This window comes from Heterodontus francisci, chromosome 24 (genome assembly GCF_036365525.1).
Source record: "Heterodontus francisci isolate sHetFra1 chromosome 24, sHetFra1.hap1, whole genome shotgun sequence".
Classification (NCBI taxonomy): domain Eukaryota; kingdom Metazoa; phylum Chordata; class Chondrichthyes; order Heterodontiformes; family Heterodontidae; genus Heterodontus; species Heterodontus francisci.
This window is the reverse complement of record NC_090394.1, coordinates 71,379,622-71,395,553: the sequence shown is the minus strand read 5'-3', so window position 1 is coordinate 71,395,553 and position 15,932 is coordinate 71,379,622. Positions and strand designations below refer to the sequence as shown.

Sequence of the window (15,932 nt, the reverse complement as noted above, 5' to 3'; positions counted from 1 at the left end):
GGCAATGACCATCTCCTACAAGAGAGAATCTAACCACCTGCCCTTGACATTCAATGGCATTACCTTCACAGAAATCCACCCCCGTCAACATCCTTTGGGGGGGGGGGGGTTACCATTGACCAGAAATTGAACTGGAGAAGCCATATAAATACCATGGCTACAAGAGCAGGTCAGAGGCTTGCATTCCTGCGGCGAGTAACTCACCACCTGACTCCCCAAAGCCTGTCCACCATCAGGCACAAGTCAGGGGTGTGATGGAGTACTATCCACTTTCCCAGATAGCTGCAGCTCCAACAACACTCAAGAAGCTCGACATCATCCAGGACAAAGCTGCCTGCTTGATTGGCACCTCATTCACAAACATTCACTCCCTCCGCCATTGACGCAAAGTGGCAGCAGTGTGTACCATCTACAAGATGCACTGCAGCAACGCACCAAAACTCCTTAGATAACACCTTCCAAACCTGCAATCTCTGCCACCTAGAAGGACAAGGGCAGCAGATGCATGAGAACCCACAACCTCCAAGCCACACACCCTCCTGACTTGGAACTATATCGCTGTTCCTTCACTGTCGCTGGGTAAAAATCCTGGATCTCCCTTCCTAACAAAACTGTAGGTGTACCTACCCCACATGGACTGCAGCAGTTCAAGACGGCAACTCACCCCCACCTTCTCGAGCAGTTAGAGATGGACCATAAATGCTGACCTAGCCAGTGACGCCCACGTCCCCAGGAACAAATGAAAAAGGTGTTTTTGAAAGTGCTTTATCAATTTTATGACCGTAACACATCATTTACAGTTTGGGAGAAAGTCCTGAATTTTAAAAAAGGCTGTTATCCCCTAGCCCTAATGTAATTTTGACCACCATTTGCTTCAGCCATGGATCCTCAATAAACCTGGGGTTTGGCATGGGAGAGTCATTGAGATGAAGTAGGCACTTTTTGTTGCAGTACCCACTGCTGGCATACATTTATTTAAAATTTGCATACTGCACAGGTTCGTTCTTTCTCTTTTCCTCTCCCTGCTCCCAACCACCCCCAAACAAATTTGAGTAATTACCCTGCCAAATCCTTTGTATTCAATGACTCAATTTTGACATAATCTGATGCGTCTGGTGACATCTTATTTGCACAGTAATTGCTGGCTTCCAGTGTTGCTTGAAGCATTACCGACCTGGAGTTTTATTGTTATGCGTGGTGGAAAGCTTGTGTGTCTGCTTTGCCATCTGCTGTGACTGTAATTTAAATAACTTGCATCAGATTTCTGGGTAGTTAAGACACTGAAAAGAAAAAGGTTATTCATCAGGCTGGTGCAGCAGGTTCATGATAAGGTACTGATCTGTAACCATGATTCCCTGCATATCAAAGTCCTGTGTAGCAGTTTCTACAGCCTTTTCATGGACCTTGGGAGCTGCAGCTAGAATTGGCAGCTGTGCTTCTGTAACTGGCCAGGAGAGAAAGATGAGCTTGGTCATGTGTGGTTGAGAAGGTTGCATGACACAGCTATGCAAGTGGCTCAAGAATTTGGAAAGCAAGTCATCCTGGCACATTTATCAGTGAGTTAGTGTGCTAAACCTGACTGCTGACTGTCAAACATTAGTGTGTAGCTTTGTGGAGTTTGTGGGGAGGGAATTTTTTAAATTTTGTTTTCTGAACACAAATCATCCATGTGTAACAATGTTAACCTTAGTTGGGTGTGGCTAGAATACGTCTTTACATAGAATCTTGCAATACTGGAAGAGTCCTATGCCAACTCTTTGAAAGTGCTATCAAATTTGTCCCACTGCCCTGCAATGTTATCAAATTCCCTTTTGAAAGAGCTGTTGAACTGCTTTCACCCCCCACCCCCCCTTCCCGGCAGTGCGTTCCTGATCACCATAATTCAAGGTTTAAAAATAATTCCTCATCTCACCTCTGACACTTTTAAATAAATTCAAATCTATGTCCTGTGGTTACTGGCCCTTCTCCCAGTGGAATGTTTCTCATTTACTTTATCAAAGTCCTTCATATTTTTGAACACCTCTATTAAATCTCTTTAATCTTCTGTGCTGTAAAGGAACAACCAAACTTCTCTCATTTCTCCATGTAACTGAAGGTCCTTGTACCTAGTACTAATCTAGTAATCCATGTAAATGCCTCAAATCCTAGTGGTTTGAATATTATTTCTGAGTGCAATGGACAAATTAGCCTTTGCTAGGAAGGTAAACTGGAATTGGCTATATTTGACACTTGATGGTTGATTTTAAGATTATTTATCACTGAAAGCAGTTTCTCTGCAGAGAAGTAATTTTTTTCTCTCTCAAAAACTACAGGAGGTTTACAAAGAGGTTGAAACTGCGAAGGCCAGCACTGTGAGGTATGATGCAACATATTGCTCTTATCAAGTGTGCAGTGATTTCTCATTGAATGCTATATCCAGTTTTCTTTTTTTTTTCAAGTAATGAAAAAGAGGAACAATATCAACACCTCCTGTCTGAACTCAAGAGACTGGATACAGAATTGTCCACAGTCAAGTCAGAACTGTCAATTATGCAAGAGCTAAAGGCATCATGTGCAAAGATAGATGGGATGCAAGTAAGTGTAAGCATAGATTTTTCTGTCTCAGTGCAAAAATATTTGAATATTTTGGTGTTGTACTTCAAAGTTGCAGCTCGCTATTGGATAGGCGGATTTATAGTCACAGTCACCAAACAATCATCCCAGCAAAATCTGCACCATTTCTGTACATAAAATTACTGTTTCCTGTTCTGTTTTTCCAGGTCGACAATCAGGTCAGAGAATTGGTCAACATGCTAATTTTTGGAAACCAACAAGGAACCTTTTCGCCCGAGTCCTTCAAAGAATGGCTGTCCTCGCAGTTTGCCAGCCAAACTGAACTGCAGGTCCTTTTGAAAAATTTGGAAATGAAAATCCTGAAAAACCTCACTCAACATTGGATTGAAACAAAAAAACTGCCAGATGCCCAGGTAGCTGCGTGTGCAGTTGCTAATGCTGGGATAAATGGCATTTCAGAGGAGGTGAGTGCAGTTCAAATTGTTGTTCCTGTGTCTCTGTCTCCCTTTTTCATCTCCCCCTTTTTTAATCTCTGAGAAAGGACTTTGTCCTGCTCCATTAAATTGTCATTCTGGCATCGAAGTTAATATAACATTTCTTAGTATGATGCTTGATCTGTGGGCTAAGATACTCCAAACCGATATTCTTCTCCCTACCAATACTACACCAAACCCCCCTCACTATGTATAGAAACGAGGCACTCCCTAGGCCATGTTTTGCTCCAACACCCCATCTCCCTCCAGTATTGAGAAGCTATTCAAAAAATATCTATGGCATCAGTAATGTTTGGGGAAGCATTAAAAAGCTTTGTGTAGTGTTTAACCTCCCTCCCTCCCTCAACTTCCTCCTCCACACACAATCTGTTGCCCCAAAACATTAGCTGTCTTCTCGCCCTCTGCTGCCAAAACTCCATTCCTTTTGTTACTTGGAGCCTTGATTTTTCTCCAGTGTTACCCTTGCTGGCCTCCCCTGCACAAACTAAATGATACAAAGCACTGTGGCTTTTATCTTGGCTCACATCTGCATCACCTCTGTCTCTACTAAGTTAACTGGCTCTCAGCATACTAACAAATTGAACTGATCTTCATCTTCACCTTCAGATCCTTTAATTGTATTGCTCCCATCTGTGATCTCCAGTCGTATGTCTCTGTAGATACCCTCCACTCTGACACTAACCTGTACCTTGATTCCCATTCTTCACTCCATTCTCTGGCCACTCCTTCAGTCATAATACCCAGCTCTCTGAAATTTCTCCCAACAACTCTGAATTTTAAAATTTTCATCCTCCTTTTCAAATATCTCCATATCCTCAATTTACAATCTCTAACCACTCCAGCCCTGCAACCCTCCAGGATATCTCTGCTATTCCAATTCTGGCCTCTTAAGCTTCCCCGATTTTAATCTCTCCACCATTGGCGGCCGTGCCTCCAGCTGCCTGGGCCCTAAGCTCTGGAATTTTCTCCCTAAACCTCTCTAGTTCTCCACCTCCTCTTCTCCTTTATGACACTTGCTCCTGAAAACCTACCTGTGACCAAGCTTCTGTTCACCTGTCCTATTATCTCCTTATGTGATTCGGTGTCAAATTTTGTTAATCATGTGAATAACCTTGGGATGTTTTACTATTTTACTACAAGTTGTTGTTGCTTTGTTGAATTTTATCTTAGCTGAAGAAGTTTTGGGATCAGTGGGGGGACGGTGGCGTAGTGGTAACATCAATGGATTAGTAATCCAGAGGCCCAGTCTAATGCCCTAGGGACATGTTCAAATCCCACCAGGGCAGCTGGTGGATTTTAAATTCAATTGATTAACAAAAATCTGTATTTGAAAGCTAGTCTCAATCATGGTGCCATGAAGCTATCATCGATTGTTGTAAAAACCCATCTGGTTCACTAATGGCCTTTTAGGAAAGGAAATCTGCCATCCTTACCTGGTCTGGCCTACATGTGACTCCAGACCCACAGCAATGCCCTCTGAAATGGCCTGGCAAGCCACTCAGTTGTCAAGGACAATTAGGGATGGGCAACAAATGCTGGCCTTGCCAGTGATGCCCACATCCCGTGAAAGAATTTAAAAGTGTTTTTATTTAAATCGAGCATTTTGCAAATCTTGCATCCTTAAAACACTGACTTAATGATTTTGGATGAGTTGCTGCCATATGAGGGATTTTGTTAGACACTGGAATTGTATTTAAGATATTAGTGTGGGATATGTTTGTGCTAACAATTTTCAATGTCGCTGTGCTATCATTGTATTTTTGCTGTAGAAAGTGCTCTCAAATGCGCTTGTGCTATAACAAGTTGTTTAGAAATTTGTATTCATGTAGTTCACATTGACATTTGTGTGCATGTCCTTGTGTACTTAGAACATTTTGATAGTTCCAGAAATATTACCCTTCCAGACCGTTTTCAGGGGTGGTTGAGGGCTGGAGGGAGTGGATGTGTCTGTATAGTTTGTACTTTGACTTTATTAGTAGCTATCATTTAATATGTCTAAGAAAAGTGACTATGACTTCATTTAATTTTATAAAATTTGCTAGTTTTTCAGCCTTTAAGTTACTTATTTTTTAATTTCTGTCTTGCCTGGGTACTTGCTGTCCAGCAAGTGCATATCATAGTGGACAATGCTTTGAAACTGTACAGTGAAGATAAGACTGGAATGGTGGATTTTGCTTTGGAATCTGGAGGTAAGTAGCTGCAGATTTTCTTTGGACAAAAACATGCAAGTATAAGTTCATGTGAACCAAGATGTATATTCAAGCACGTGATACTGATTAGAGTCATAGTCATTATGGTACAGAAGGAGGCCATTCAGCCCATCAAGTCCACGTCAGTTCTTTGTAGAGCAATCCAGCCAGTCCTATTTCCCCGCTCTATCCCCTTAGCCCTGCAAGATAATTTTCCCTCAACTGCCCATCCAATTTCCTTTTGAAATCAGTGATCGTTTCTGCTTCCACCACCCACGTACACCCGCGTTTCAGGTCATTACCACTTGTGTAATAAAAATGTTTGTGTCTCTTGCCCAAAACCTTCAATCTGTGCCCCCTAGTCCTTGTACCATCAGCTAATGGGAACAGCTTTTCTTTGTCTAACTTATCTAAACCTGTCATAATCTTGAACATCTCATCAAATCTCCCCTCAATCTCCTTTGCTCCCAGTAGAACAACCGCAGCTGTTCAACCTAATCTTGTTGCTAAAATCCTTCATCCCTCAAACCATTCCTCGTCGGAGAGCAAGGATGAGACCTTGAAAAGTCAGGCATGAGAAATGGTTTAATCTGCTTATTTATATTAGCTGTGCAGCAAACTGGTGTGTGCTTGTGTGTTTTGAGTTAAGAAAAGTGATGACCTGTATGTTTCTCCATGCAAATAAATTTTTGATCTATCTTAGAAAAGACGTAATTATAGACTTTATAGATACTTGTGTTCTTGCTGAACAGTCTAATAGAGGTTCCTGTAAATAAACCTTGATATGATCTGTTTTCTATAACTCTTCTATAATCTGCCTTTGCAGAGGTGTCTATTCCAGGGATGCAGTAATCTGTTTACTGGATTGAACGTAGTAGTGATATGCTACCAAACACTGTTAAACACATTTTTACAGACTTAGTTACTTGTGAATAATTAACTAGTGTTCAAGAAAATAAACTAATCAGTTACTGAAGTACGTTTTATCTAACATGTTTGAGAGTCTAATCAAATTTATTATTCTTAACAACATAATCGTTTCTGGAAGCGGAGCCAAGTTTTGTATCTGATAAGCAAATTCTGTATGTCATGTCTCTGACCATGTGCCTGAGCAGTAGGTTCTACAGTTACAGAAGGAACTGTTTTTACCTGATTGCATACCAGAAGTTTTGATAGGTGCCCATTTTTCTTGGAAAATTTCGACCTCCATGTTTCCAGGTCAGACAAATGATGCTTCCTACTTAAATTAAGTTATAGATTACAGTGATGTACAGAAATCTCTCTTTATGGAAATCTTTACTGTTCACATTTTCTGGACTTGCACTTTATACATACGATGAATGAACTATTCAATCAATATACAAAGACTCAATGACATAAATGTGACTAGTTTGCATGATTGTCATCTACAAAACGTACGCAAAGAATAGAACATTTTCTTCTGATTGAATGAGTTAACAGTACAAAATCTTTCATAAAAGAACCCTGTTAAATGAATGTTTGTCAAGGTATACAATCTTAAATTGAAAATGAAGCCAGTAACTCCGCACATTTGTGACCAACTGCTTGGGTAAAGCTTGCTGTGCCTGTGCAGTGAATTAAAATGGGCAAAGGATTAAATTGCTTTTTGTGGTTTGGGATTTTAAATTATTTAATGGGAACTTTTGTGGAAAGGTGACCTCCTGGCAAAAGGAATTAATGTATCACTTTACTTTGGCTTGGATTCCACTCAATCTCCACAACCATACAATCTTACTACGAAAGCAAATGATTTATCATCAGATGTAACTCGATCATTCTAGTAATACAACCTGTGCAGAGGATGGAGCATGAGCATTGCTAAAGAGACCAGATTACATGTATAGTGTTCCTTAATCTATTTTGGAGAAGCGCCGATCGTAAAAAGCCAGAACAGCGATAAGTAAGAATGTTGCAGATGTTTCTTGTGGTGTCAGTTAATATGCCATACTGACGCGTGGCACCTGTGTAACTTCCCCTGAGCGGTACATTCAGATCTCTTTAAATTTCGGATGTTTTGAATAGGGAAAACCATGATGCAAAGGGCTATTAATAAATCCATACAACAGGAAATAAAATAGCTACAAATATTTAGCTGGGAATTTAAAAATAAACACACCTTTTCGGAAGCATTATCTTTGCTGCTTAGCAAAGATCAGATGACTGAAATTTGTACTCTGTTGGAGACAGATGTATTTGGATGTGATTTGTTTCTTTGAACCATTAATGTTATTTGAGCAAGTAACTTGGTGATCGCATGATGTGGGATCTTCCGTAAGCAACCTGAGCTATTAAAATATCACGTTGTATGGTAAATGTGTTGGATATCTCACTAACTAGCAGTGTTCCAGGTGTAACTTTGTACCTGTACATAGTGTTACATGGTCACGCTATGACATTTTAATAAAGATGTCCATTGAAAAATCTAACGGGCGGTTTTGGATTGGCAACCTGTTAAATGCAGTATCTGATATTTAATTCCATTGACTGTAGTAGAACTGAATATGAAACATTTCCTATAATGGGTGACTACTTCTACACTACCCATTTTCCCTGCCAACTGAGATGAATTTCTACCCCATGAGTGAACCATAAAAATTCAACAAGCTGCTTTTAAAACACCTGAGTAGCTTCCAAAATTATAAAAGCCATCCCTTTTATGACCGTGGTGCATTACCCCACAACAACCTAACTGTAGCCTTTGACGTGTTTGATCACAGCAACCTCTCTTCTATTGTCCAACTTGGGTTGCACTCATCTATCCAACTGTAACCAGAATGTCTTCAATAGTTTCTGTTCCCCATCTGCATAATTATCTCCAGAGTCCTTCAAGGAAATTACCATCCTCCTCCTTATCCTACCACTGCCCCCCCATCCCCCGCCAAAGCCAAAACACCATTCCAAATGGTTCTTGCCAATATCATCCTTAAACATAGAGTAAGATTTTATTTTATTCATTCCTGGGATGTGGGCATTGCTAGCATTTATTGCCCATCCCTGATTGCCCTTGAGACGGTGGTGGTGAGCTGCTGCCTTGAACCACTGCAGTCCATGTGGGGTAGGTACACGTACAGTGTTGTTAGGAAGGGAGTTCCAGGATTTTGACCCCACGACAGTGAAGGAACGGTGATGTAGTTCCAAGTCAGGATGGTGTATGCCTTGGAGCGGAACTTGCAGGTGCTGCTGTTCCCATGCATCTGCTGCCCTTGTCCTTCTAGGTGGTAGAGGCGCGTTTGGAAGGTGCTGTCGAAGGACCCTTACTACCACCTATTTGGCAACAGCACCTAGCTCTACCTCTGCAACACCTGTTCAACCCCTCCACTGCCTCTGTTACCAGACAGTTTGCCTGCCATGCAGTCTTGGATGAGCTGCAGTTTCCTCCAGTTGAACATTGGGAAGATGGAAGCCATCCTCTTATGCCTCAAACTTCATGTCCTCGCCACTGATTGCATTCCTGTCCCCAAGCGTTGCATTGGGCTGAACCAAAGTGTTGTCAACTTGTGTCCTGTTTGACTCTGATCTGAACTTCTAACCCTATGTTGTCCATCTCACCCAAAACTTGTCCCATCTGCTGCTGAAACCCTCATCCATGCCATTGTCATTTGCAAACTCTTTCTTTCCAAGCTCTCTTGGCTGGCATCTTTTACCCTCTGTAAATTTCTGCTCCTCCGAAACTCTGCTTCTGTGACCTCTTCTCTTGACTGATGCTATATTTTACATGGCACCTCAAATTTGTGCTGACAAATTGGGTATGATCCAGCAGGTGGCCAGCTCAGTTGGCCCATTTGAGGTCTTTGGAGCTTTTTGGGCAAGTAGGGTGGGTTGGAATTTTAGTTCCCCATTGAGTACTCCATCTGTCGTCTTCTTTCCAGGTGGCAGCATCTTGAGCACTCGTTGTTCTGAAACATACGAAACTGCAACAGCTGTGATGAGCCTTTTTGGAGTTCCGCTTTGGTATTTTTCTCAGTCTCCCAGAGTGGTGATTCAGGTAGGTAGATTGGAAGATAATGCACAAGTCTGTCTTTGTCATTTAATTTGTGTAGGAAATGGTAACTTGCATTATTACAGCATTCTATTTCTTGACAAGTTTCCAATGCATTGTGTAGTTCAGGCAGTGTAATATGATTTACAAACTGAATATCAGGTGGTTGTGTAGGGAACTAACTTTGAGAGAGAATAAAAGCGTTGGAAGGATAAACTGTACAAATACAGCTCATAAATTTGACTTCCTGAATGTGGAACTTGCTACCACAAGGGGTAATTGGGAAGCTAGATAAGCATGTGGGGGAGAAAGGAGTCAAATTATATGTAGCTAGTGCAGATGAAGTAGTGTGGGAGGAGGCTTGTGTGGAGCATAAACACCAGCATAGTCCAGCAGGGCCGAAGGACCTATTTCTGTGCTGTAAAATCTATGTAATGTAACATGGGTACGATATTAAAGATCCACTTTCATCTCTGGAAACATTCTCCCAAATGAGCTTTTGCCTCAACTGATTAGCAAGTGTTGAGAAATACAAAGAGGAGTGGCTCCTAGTGCTCGAACTCATTTTTTTTTTTACCTTCATTATCCACATGAAGTGCCTTTTGAAACTTTCTTTCTGGAGCTTTTGACCCTGTGTTTTGTTCATCTTGTATAGAATTCCTTCAAGGAGCATAATTTCCCAGAATCCCTTGGCAAACACAAAACAAAACGCACTGCTCTGAAACGGCTGTAGCTTTAGAAAAAAACTTCAGCTCTTGATTTCCATTATCTGTACTGGATCCAATAGAACCATAAACCAGTTGATAGGAAAGCTTAATTGTTGGTGCATGAGCAAAATTGATCATGCGACTGCTGTAATAAACCTTTCTGCCCCATTATTTTCTATCCATTTGGTGAAAGTTTAGCACCATGATTTTTTTTTTTGTATTGGATCTTTCCATTTCAAGATGGTTTACTCCCAATGTTAGTTGCGTATGCAGGTATCAATCCATTTATTTACTCAACTATATGCAAATCTCTTGGGTGAAGCCCCTTCATTGTGTGGCAATTGAAAAGACAGTTATTTGAGATTGGTCTGAAAATGAATGAAGGCCAGTGGTAGGAAGGAATTTCAGTGGACAACCAGCACCAGAACCAAACTCGCTCTCCAGTTTCCAGATCTTGTAGATGTGGGTTCATTCTAGGGTTAATTACTTGCCATTTATAGTATTTATTACATGGAACTTAGAGCACAGAAACAGGCCATTCACTCAACTGATCTGTGTCAGTGTTTATGCTCCACACGAATCTCATCCCACCAGTCGTCTTCTACTCTTGTCTGCATATCCTTCAATTCCTTTGTCCCTCGTGCTCATCTGTCATCCCCTTAAATGCATCTGTGCTATTCACCTCGAAGTACATTTACAGTTATTAGGCAGAGATATTTTTATATAACCACTCCCCCTGCCCCCCAAAGCGTGAGAGTGCAGGATTAATCACAGAGCAGTGCTAACCTCTGCCCAGAGAAGATTTGAATATCCATCCCCAAAAATCTGCTGGAAATTTAGACAGCTCTGTGCAAGGAATAGTGAATGGTAAATAAGCATCCTAAAGAATCTTGGGTGCTTTTATTTTGCTGCATGATCCTTCATGTGGCTGCAGTTTTCTCACCTATCACATTCTTTTTCTTTTACACACACCGTCTCTTGGCCATTTTATCGATATTATGATTGTTGTTCCCCTTTAACATTTCTCCCCAGATCAGTCGTGTCCTCCAGGACAATATTTGTGCACTTGTTCCCTCTGCTGGCAGAACCCTTGAACACACCAGTTTTTTTTCCCACAGCCTGAGATAGTTTATTTCAAGCCTTTTTTTTTCATGCAGCTGTGTATTGTGAGGTAACTGGGCCCTGCATAGGAGGGACAACATAGACTCAAGAAATGTGGGTTTGAATATATTACTGCACTATATTTAGACAGGAAAAATATATTAAAATCACTTGCAATGATCTGAATAATAACCCAGTGTAAGTGCTAGAAGCACACATTACTGCCACAATAAAGGAACTAATGTCTGTATGCGCTGGATCAATGCCACTGAGCGCTCCAATTTCAAGGTTATGCCTTTCTGCTGCTCCTTTGATTATTAGAATAATGGAATAAGTGGTGTTGAGCTGATTCAAACTCTGTGTGTGTGTGTTTGTGCATCTTGGCCCCAGTTTGAAAATTGCAGCAGCAGAGCCCTATGGAGTATTTTCGCTTCTGCATTTCCTCGCCAAACATACACATGCACACTCTCTGTCTGTTGAACCGAATCAGTGACCAATTAATGCTTCATATCTAGTGTGGCAAAGATTTCAGACCCAACCCCACAAGCTATATCTTAAAAGCTTTGCAAAGCATTTTTCCCACAAGCCCTATTTGTTTTTCACACTGCAAAGTGTTTCCATGTGGAAGTTTGGCAGTTCCATTTCAAGTACTTTTTGCACAAGGCAGTTTGATGTTCTGTTGCTGCCATGTTCCTGGTTTTCAGTGCAACTGCATATTGTATGATAATTATAAATGTTGTGTGAGGTGACTAGTAAAAGGTGCAGTTTTCTTCATAGCTTCAACCCTAAATGTTAAATCTGAACCCGTACCAGTTTTGCTATCACCTGTTCCCTGTTTGACACTCTAAAATTGCTGGCTGGAGGCAGCCTGGGAGTAGGCATTTTGTATAGTGATCTTGCAGCTGTGATCTAAAATTTCAGCTTCAAGGAAAGAAACAACAACCAGAATTCACCACCTTGTTACATTTTTGCTTTTCACCCCACCCACTACCCCCCACTCCATTTTTCTTCCCTTTTCACCCTCCTCACTTCAGGACTCAACTTGGAGCAATTCCACAGGTGTAAACAGTTTTCTGGTTGAGTGGCCATGCACTTTTGAATCTAGGCAGAGACCATCAACAATCTGTTTGACTGCAGGAATTGTAGTCTCGTCTAGTTCAGTCCTATCCTGGCCCAAAATAAATGCACACTTTCCAGCTGGGGTAACAGCATCGCAGTTGGGAGTGGAATTCTTGGCCAGTTCTTTCACCTCTTGGTCAACGAGCCCAATTGTACTGTCTCCACTGCCATCCCAGCTGAGATTGTCTAATTTGGCGCAGAGGTGCATCTTTCCTGGTATATATGTTTCGGTACCATATGGGTAACTGCTTTACCTACTGAGCCATCTGGAGAACAGCTGTCTGCATTCATGAATGCTGCAGGAGTGGAACCTTTGTGGCAGAGGAAATGTTAGGCAAAACATGCTGCCAGAGTGTTTTGTGTAACAAGATTCTTCAACCGACCATTCCAAAGCATAAAACTTAGTAATGAGGGATGACTGAGACACTCCAATAAATGTCAGGTATCTCCCTATATGGTAATTCAGATTATGGCCAGCTAATATGTTTTGGTACAAAAAATCAGATTTGCTCAAACTGCCTCATAAATGTTTGATAGAAGAACATGACGGCATTTTCATACTTTAGTGCCAAAACTTAACATCCGAAAGCTGAAAAATGAAGAAATTGTGAATCTAACGCTTGCAGTAGTCTTGTAGGAAGTGTAGGTTAGAATATTTATAACATTCCTTATTCCTGTTCTCTTACAGCCAGATATTTATCCTGGAAACTGCTGGGCATTCAAGGGATCCCAGGGGTATCTGGTTATTCGCCTTTCTATGGAGATCTTTCCTTCGGCTTTCACTCTGGAGCATGTACCAAAGTCTCTTTCACCAGCAGGCAATATCAGCAGTGCACCAAAGGACTTCAGCGTTTATGTAAGTGTAAGCAGTGGACCAGAGAATAACGGGTTGGAAAACATTGGTCATTTTTGGAAATCTGTGGTCTCTAATCAACTATATCCACTCTCAAAGAGTGACCAAACATTAGGTTAACAATTTGAGAGGTGTCCAAATCTGTTGGAGGCACGCGTGTACCTAGTGTTAAATCTGCATTTTGGTTTTAAGTGGCTTATGCGCTGACTACTTAAGCTGCACTTGGGGGAAAAAGACACATTTATAGAATGTTAAGAAAATAAGTTACACTGAAGAATGTTGGCCTTAGCAGCAGCATGTTAAGAGGCTTTTTATATATTGCTTTTTCCGAGTAATGAAAAACCTGTCTTGTGAATTCCTGTTCAGGGTCTTGATGATGAGTACCAAGAAGAAGGCAAAATTTTTGGAAAATACACATACAGCCAACATGGAGAGGCGATACAGACTTTCTTTGTCAAGGTAACTGAGTTTCAAATTTTACCTTTTTTAAATGGAAGGTTTTAATGCTTTTAAACTTTGCTTTTCATATTTTAGGGTATGTAGTTCAGTTTTTTATAAAATAGTTTTGCAGTTGCATTTTGTGTTCAATTTATGATTTATCTCCCAGTGCCTTGTGTGCAAATTGTGGCTGGTATATAGGAACATAGGAGGAGGCCATTCAGCTGATCAAGCCTGCTCTGCCATTCAATTAGATCATGGCTGATCATCTATCTCAACGCCACTTTCCTGCGTTTACAGGTCGTTGGGAACCTTTTTTAATCCCAACCCAGTGGTGGCTGACTGACAGTTATGGAATATTTGAGTGCAGGCATAAAATCATAAGACATATAATTACTTGCAAGAGTAGACATAATAAATAAATTTGGTCAATTTTTAAGTCTTCAGCTGTCTAGGCCCTAAGCTCTGGAATTTCTTCCCGTAAACCTGTCCACTTCACTCCTTAAAACCTACCTTTTCGACCATGCTTTTGGTCACCTGCCCTAATGTTGTCTCATGTGGCTCGGTGGCAACTTTTGTCTGGTAACTCTCCTGTGAAGCACCTTGATACATTTCACTATGTTGAAGGTACTATATAAATAAAAGTAATATAAAAGCAAAATACTACAGATGCTGGAAATCTGAACTAAAAACAAGAAATGCTGGAAATACTCAGCAGGTCTGGCAGCATCTGTGGAGAGAAGCAGAGTTAACGTTTCAGGACAGTGACCTTGACTGACCTGGCAAAGGTTAGAAATGTATTGGGTGTTAAGCAAATAAAGCGCGGGGGTATATAAGTACCAGTTATTAATTCATGAGTGAAATGATTCGAAACAATGCAATCAGTTGATCATTAGGAATTTGAGTACGTAATTGTTCTTTTCTGTTTTTGTTCTATCCTCCCCTTTCCAATTATTAGGAGGAAAGCTTGAAGAGCTACCAAATAGTTGAACTCAGAGTATTCTCCAACTGGGGCCATCCGGAGTACACGTGTCTCTATCGGTTCAGAGTGCACGGCAACCCTAGGAAACAATGAAACGTGGACTGCGCTAATATTGTAAAAATTGTAAATATTGGAAAAACTGGGAATAATTCTGGACACTGGAATTTGTTCTTGGGGACTGTGGCATGATAACATGTACTGCTGATTCGGCTACTTTCAGATGCTTTAAGAACACTGCCAGCTGAACAGTTAGTGGCTTTGTCACCTTTTTAGAGAACGTTTCTTTGTCTTTTTATTTTGGTGAATGTCTGGTGTGTTTGTTTCGCGCAACAGGAATATCGAATGCCTTTCCGCTTGGAAAAAGTGGAAGGAAATTGATGTACAGTATTTTATTGGACATTGGATAATGTTTATTTGTATATTGCACAACAGTCCTTGTATTTGTAAAGAGAATACTTCAAAAATATAAACTTATATCAACCAATATAATCCATATATTTAACTATTGACATTAAACCTGTGGCCTATGTAGAATGACTTGGAATATGAAATGCACTCGTATATTTCATAAACTATGATATGAAACCAGGCATATTTCCTCCTGTAAAGCAAAATTAGAGATTTTGGGGAAGGGACCTTGTGAATAACTTATTTATTTTTCAAGAGCAACATAGGACTTTGTGCAATGTATTTTTGTAAATTTTTTCACACTTTGTCTTGAAGTGTTTTTATTTCCTTGGCTGTCGCTGAACTGACAATGCTATTCAGATGTTTAAATAAAGAATTTAATTTTTTGAGAGGCTGCATGTAATTGAGATGTAATAAAGGGTAAACTTACTTTTGTGTAACATTTATATTTAGATATGACAGATTTCCATTAGTTGGAGCTTTTTAGATGCTGCACTGTGTAAATTGGGGTCCAGTTTCAGGATAAACTGATCATGAGTTATGCTCTGAATGCACTGCCTGAAAGGATGTGGAAGTAGATTCAGTAATAACTTTTAAAAGGAAATTGAATGATACTTAAAGGAGAAAAAGTATAGGGCTATGGGGAAACAGCAAAGGAGTGGGAATAATTGGATAGTTTTCCAGGAGTTGGCACAGGCATCATTGGCTGAATGACTCCTTCTGTGCTGTATCATTTTATGATTGCAGAGTTATCTTCTGACCTTCATGCGCAAAGGTTTTAGCGTTCAGAAGAGCAAACCCTGGTGGGCATCTGTGGTAAAATATTGTATAGAAATTCTTTCTGGGATCACAGTTTCTTAACATCCATCAGAGATGCCATTCTCTTCAATAAATTTTGGTAGGATTTGTGCAGTGGGCCAGAATGGGGTAAGGGACTATAGTCATATCGCACAAATGGGATATGACCTGAATGGAAATGGGTGCAAGAAAAAAAACAATGGGTAAATGATGGAGTTCACAGGGAAATAGTTATCAGGCCCTCTTCAAATGGAAAGTATGATTTTCACATCCTGGGATGATGTGCCTTA

The 15,932-nt window shown here is 40.6% G+C and overlaps 1 protein-coding gene across 9 annotated transcripts in view; it reads left to right on the top strand.

Moving 5' to 3' along the window:
* LOC137383518 (SUN domain-containing protein 1-like) overlaps positions 1–15,274 on the top strand; it is a 91,878-nt gene extending 76,604 nt beyond the window's left edge. For all 9 annotated transcript variants that reach the window (XM_068056556.1, XM_068056553.1, XM_068056552.1 and 6 more), the window contains 8 exons: positions 2,313–2,356; positions 2,439–2,574; positions 2,760–3,017; positions 5,152–5,236; positions 9,127–9,242; positions 12,852–13,019; positions 13,383–13,475; positions 14,413–15,274. In XM_068056556.1, coding sequence (XP_067912657.1) covers positions 2,313–2,356; positions 2,439–2,574; positions 2,760–3,017; positions 5,152–5,236; positions 9,127–9,242; positions 12,852–13,019; positions 13,383–13,475; positions 14,413–14,529 — 1,017 coding nt within the window. In that variant the 3' untranslated portion in view covers positions 14,530–15,274. The remainder of the gene's footprint in view (positions 1–2,312; positions 2,357–2,438; positions 2,575–2,759; positions 3,018–5,151; positions 5,237–9,126; positions 9,243–12,851; positions 13,020–13,382; positions 13,476–14,412) is intronic.
* The last annotated feature ends 658 nt before the right edge of the window (positions 15,275–15,932 follow it).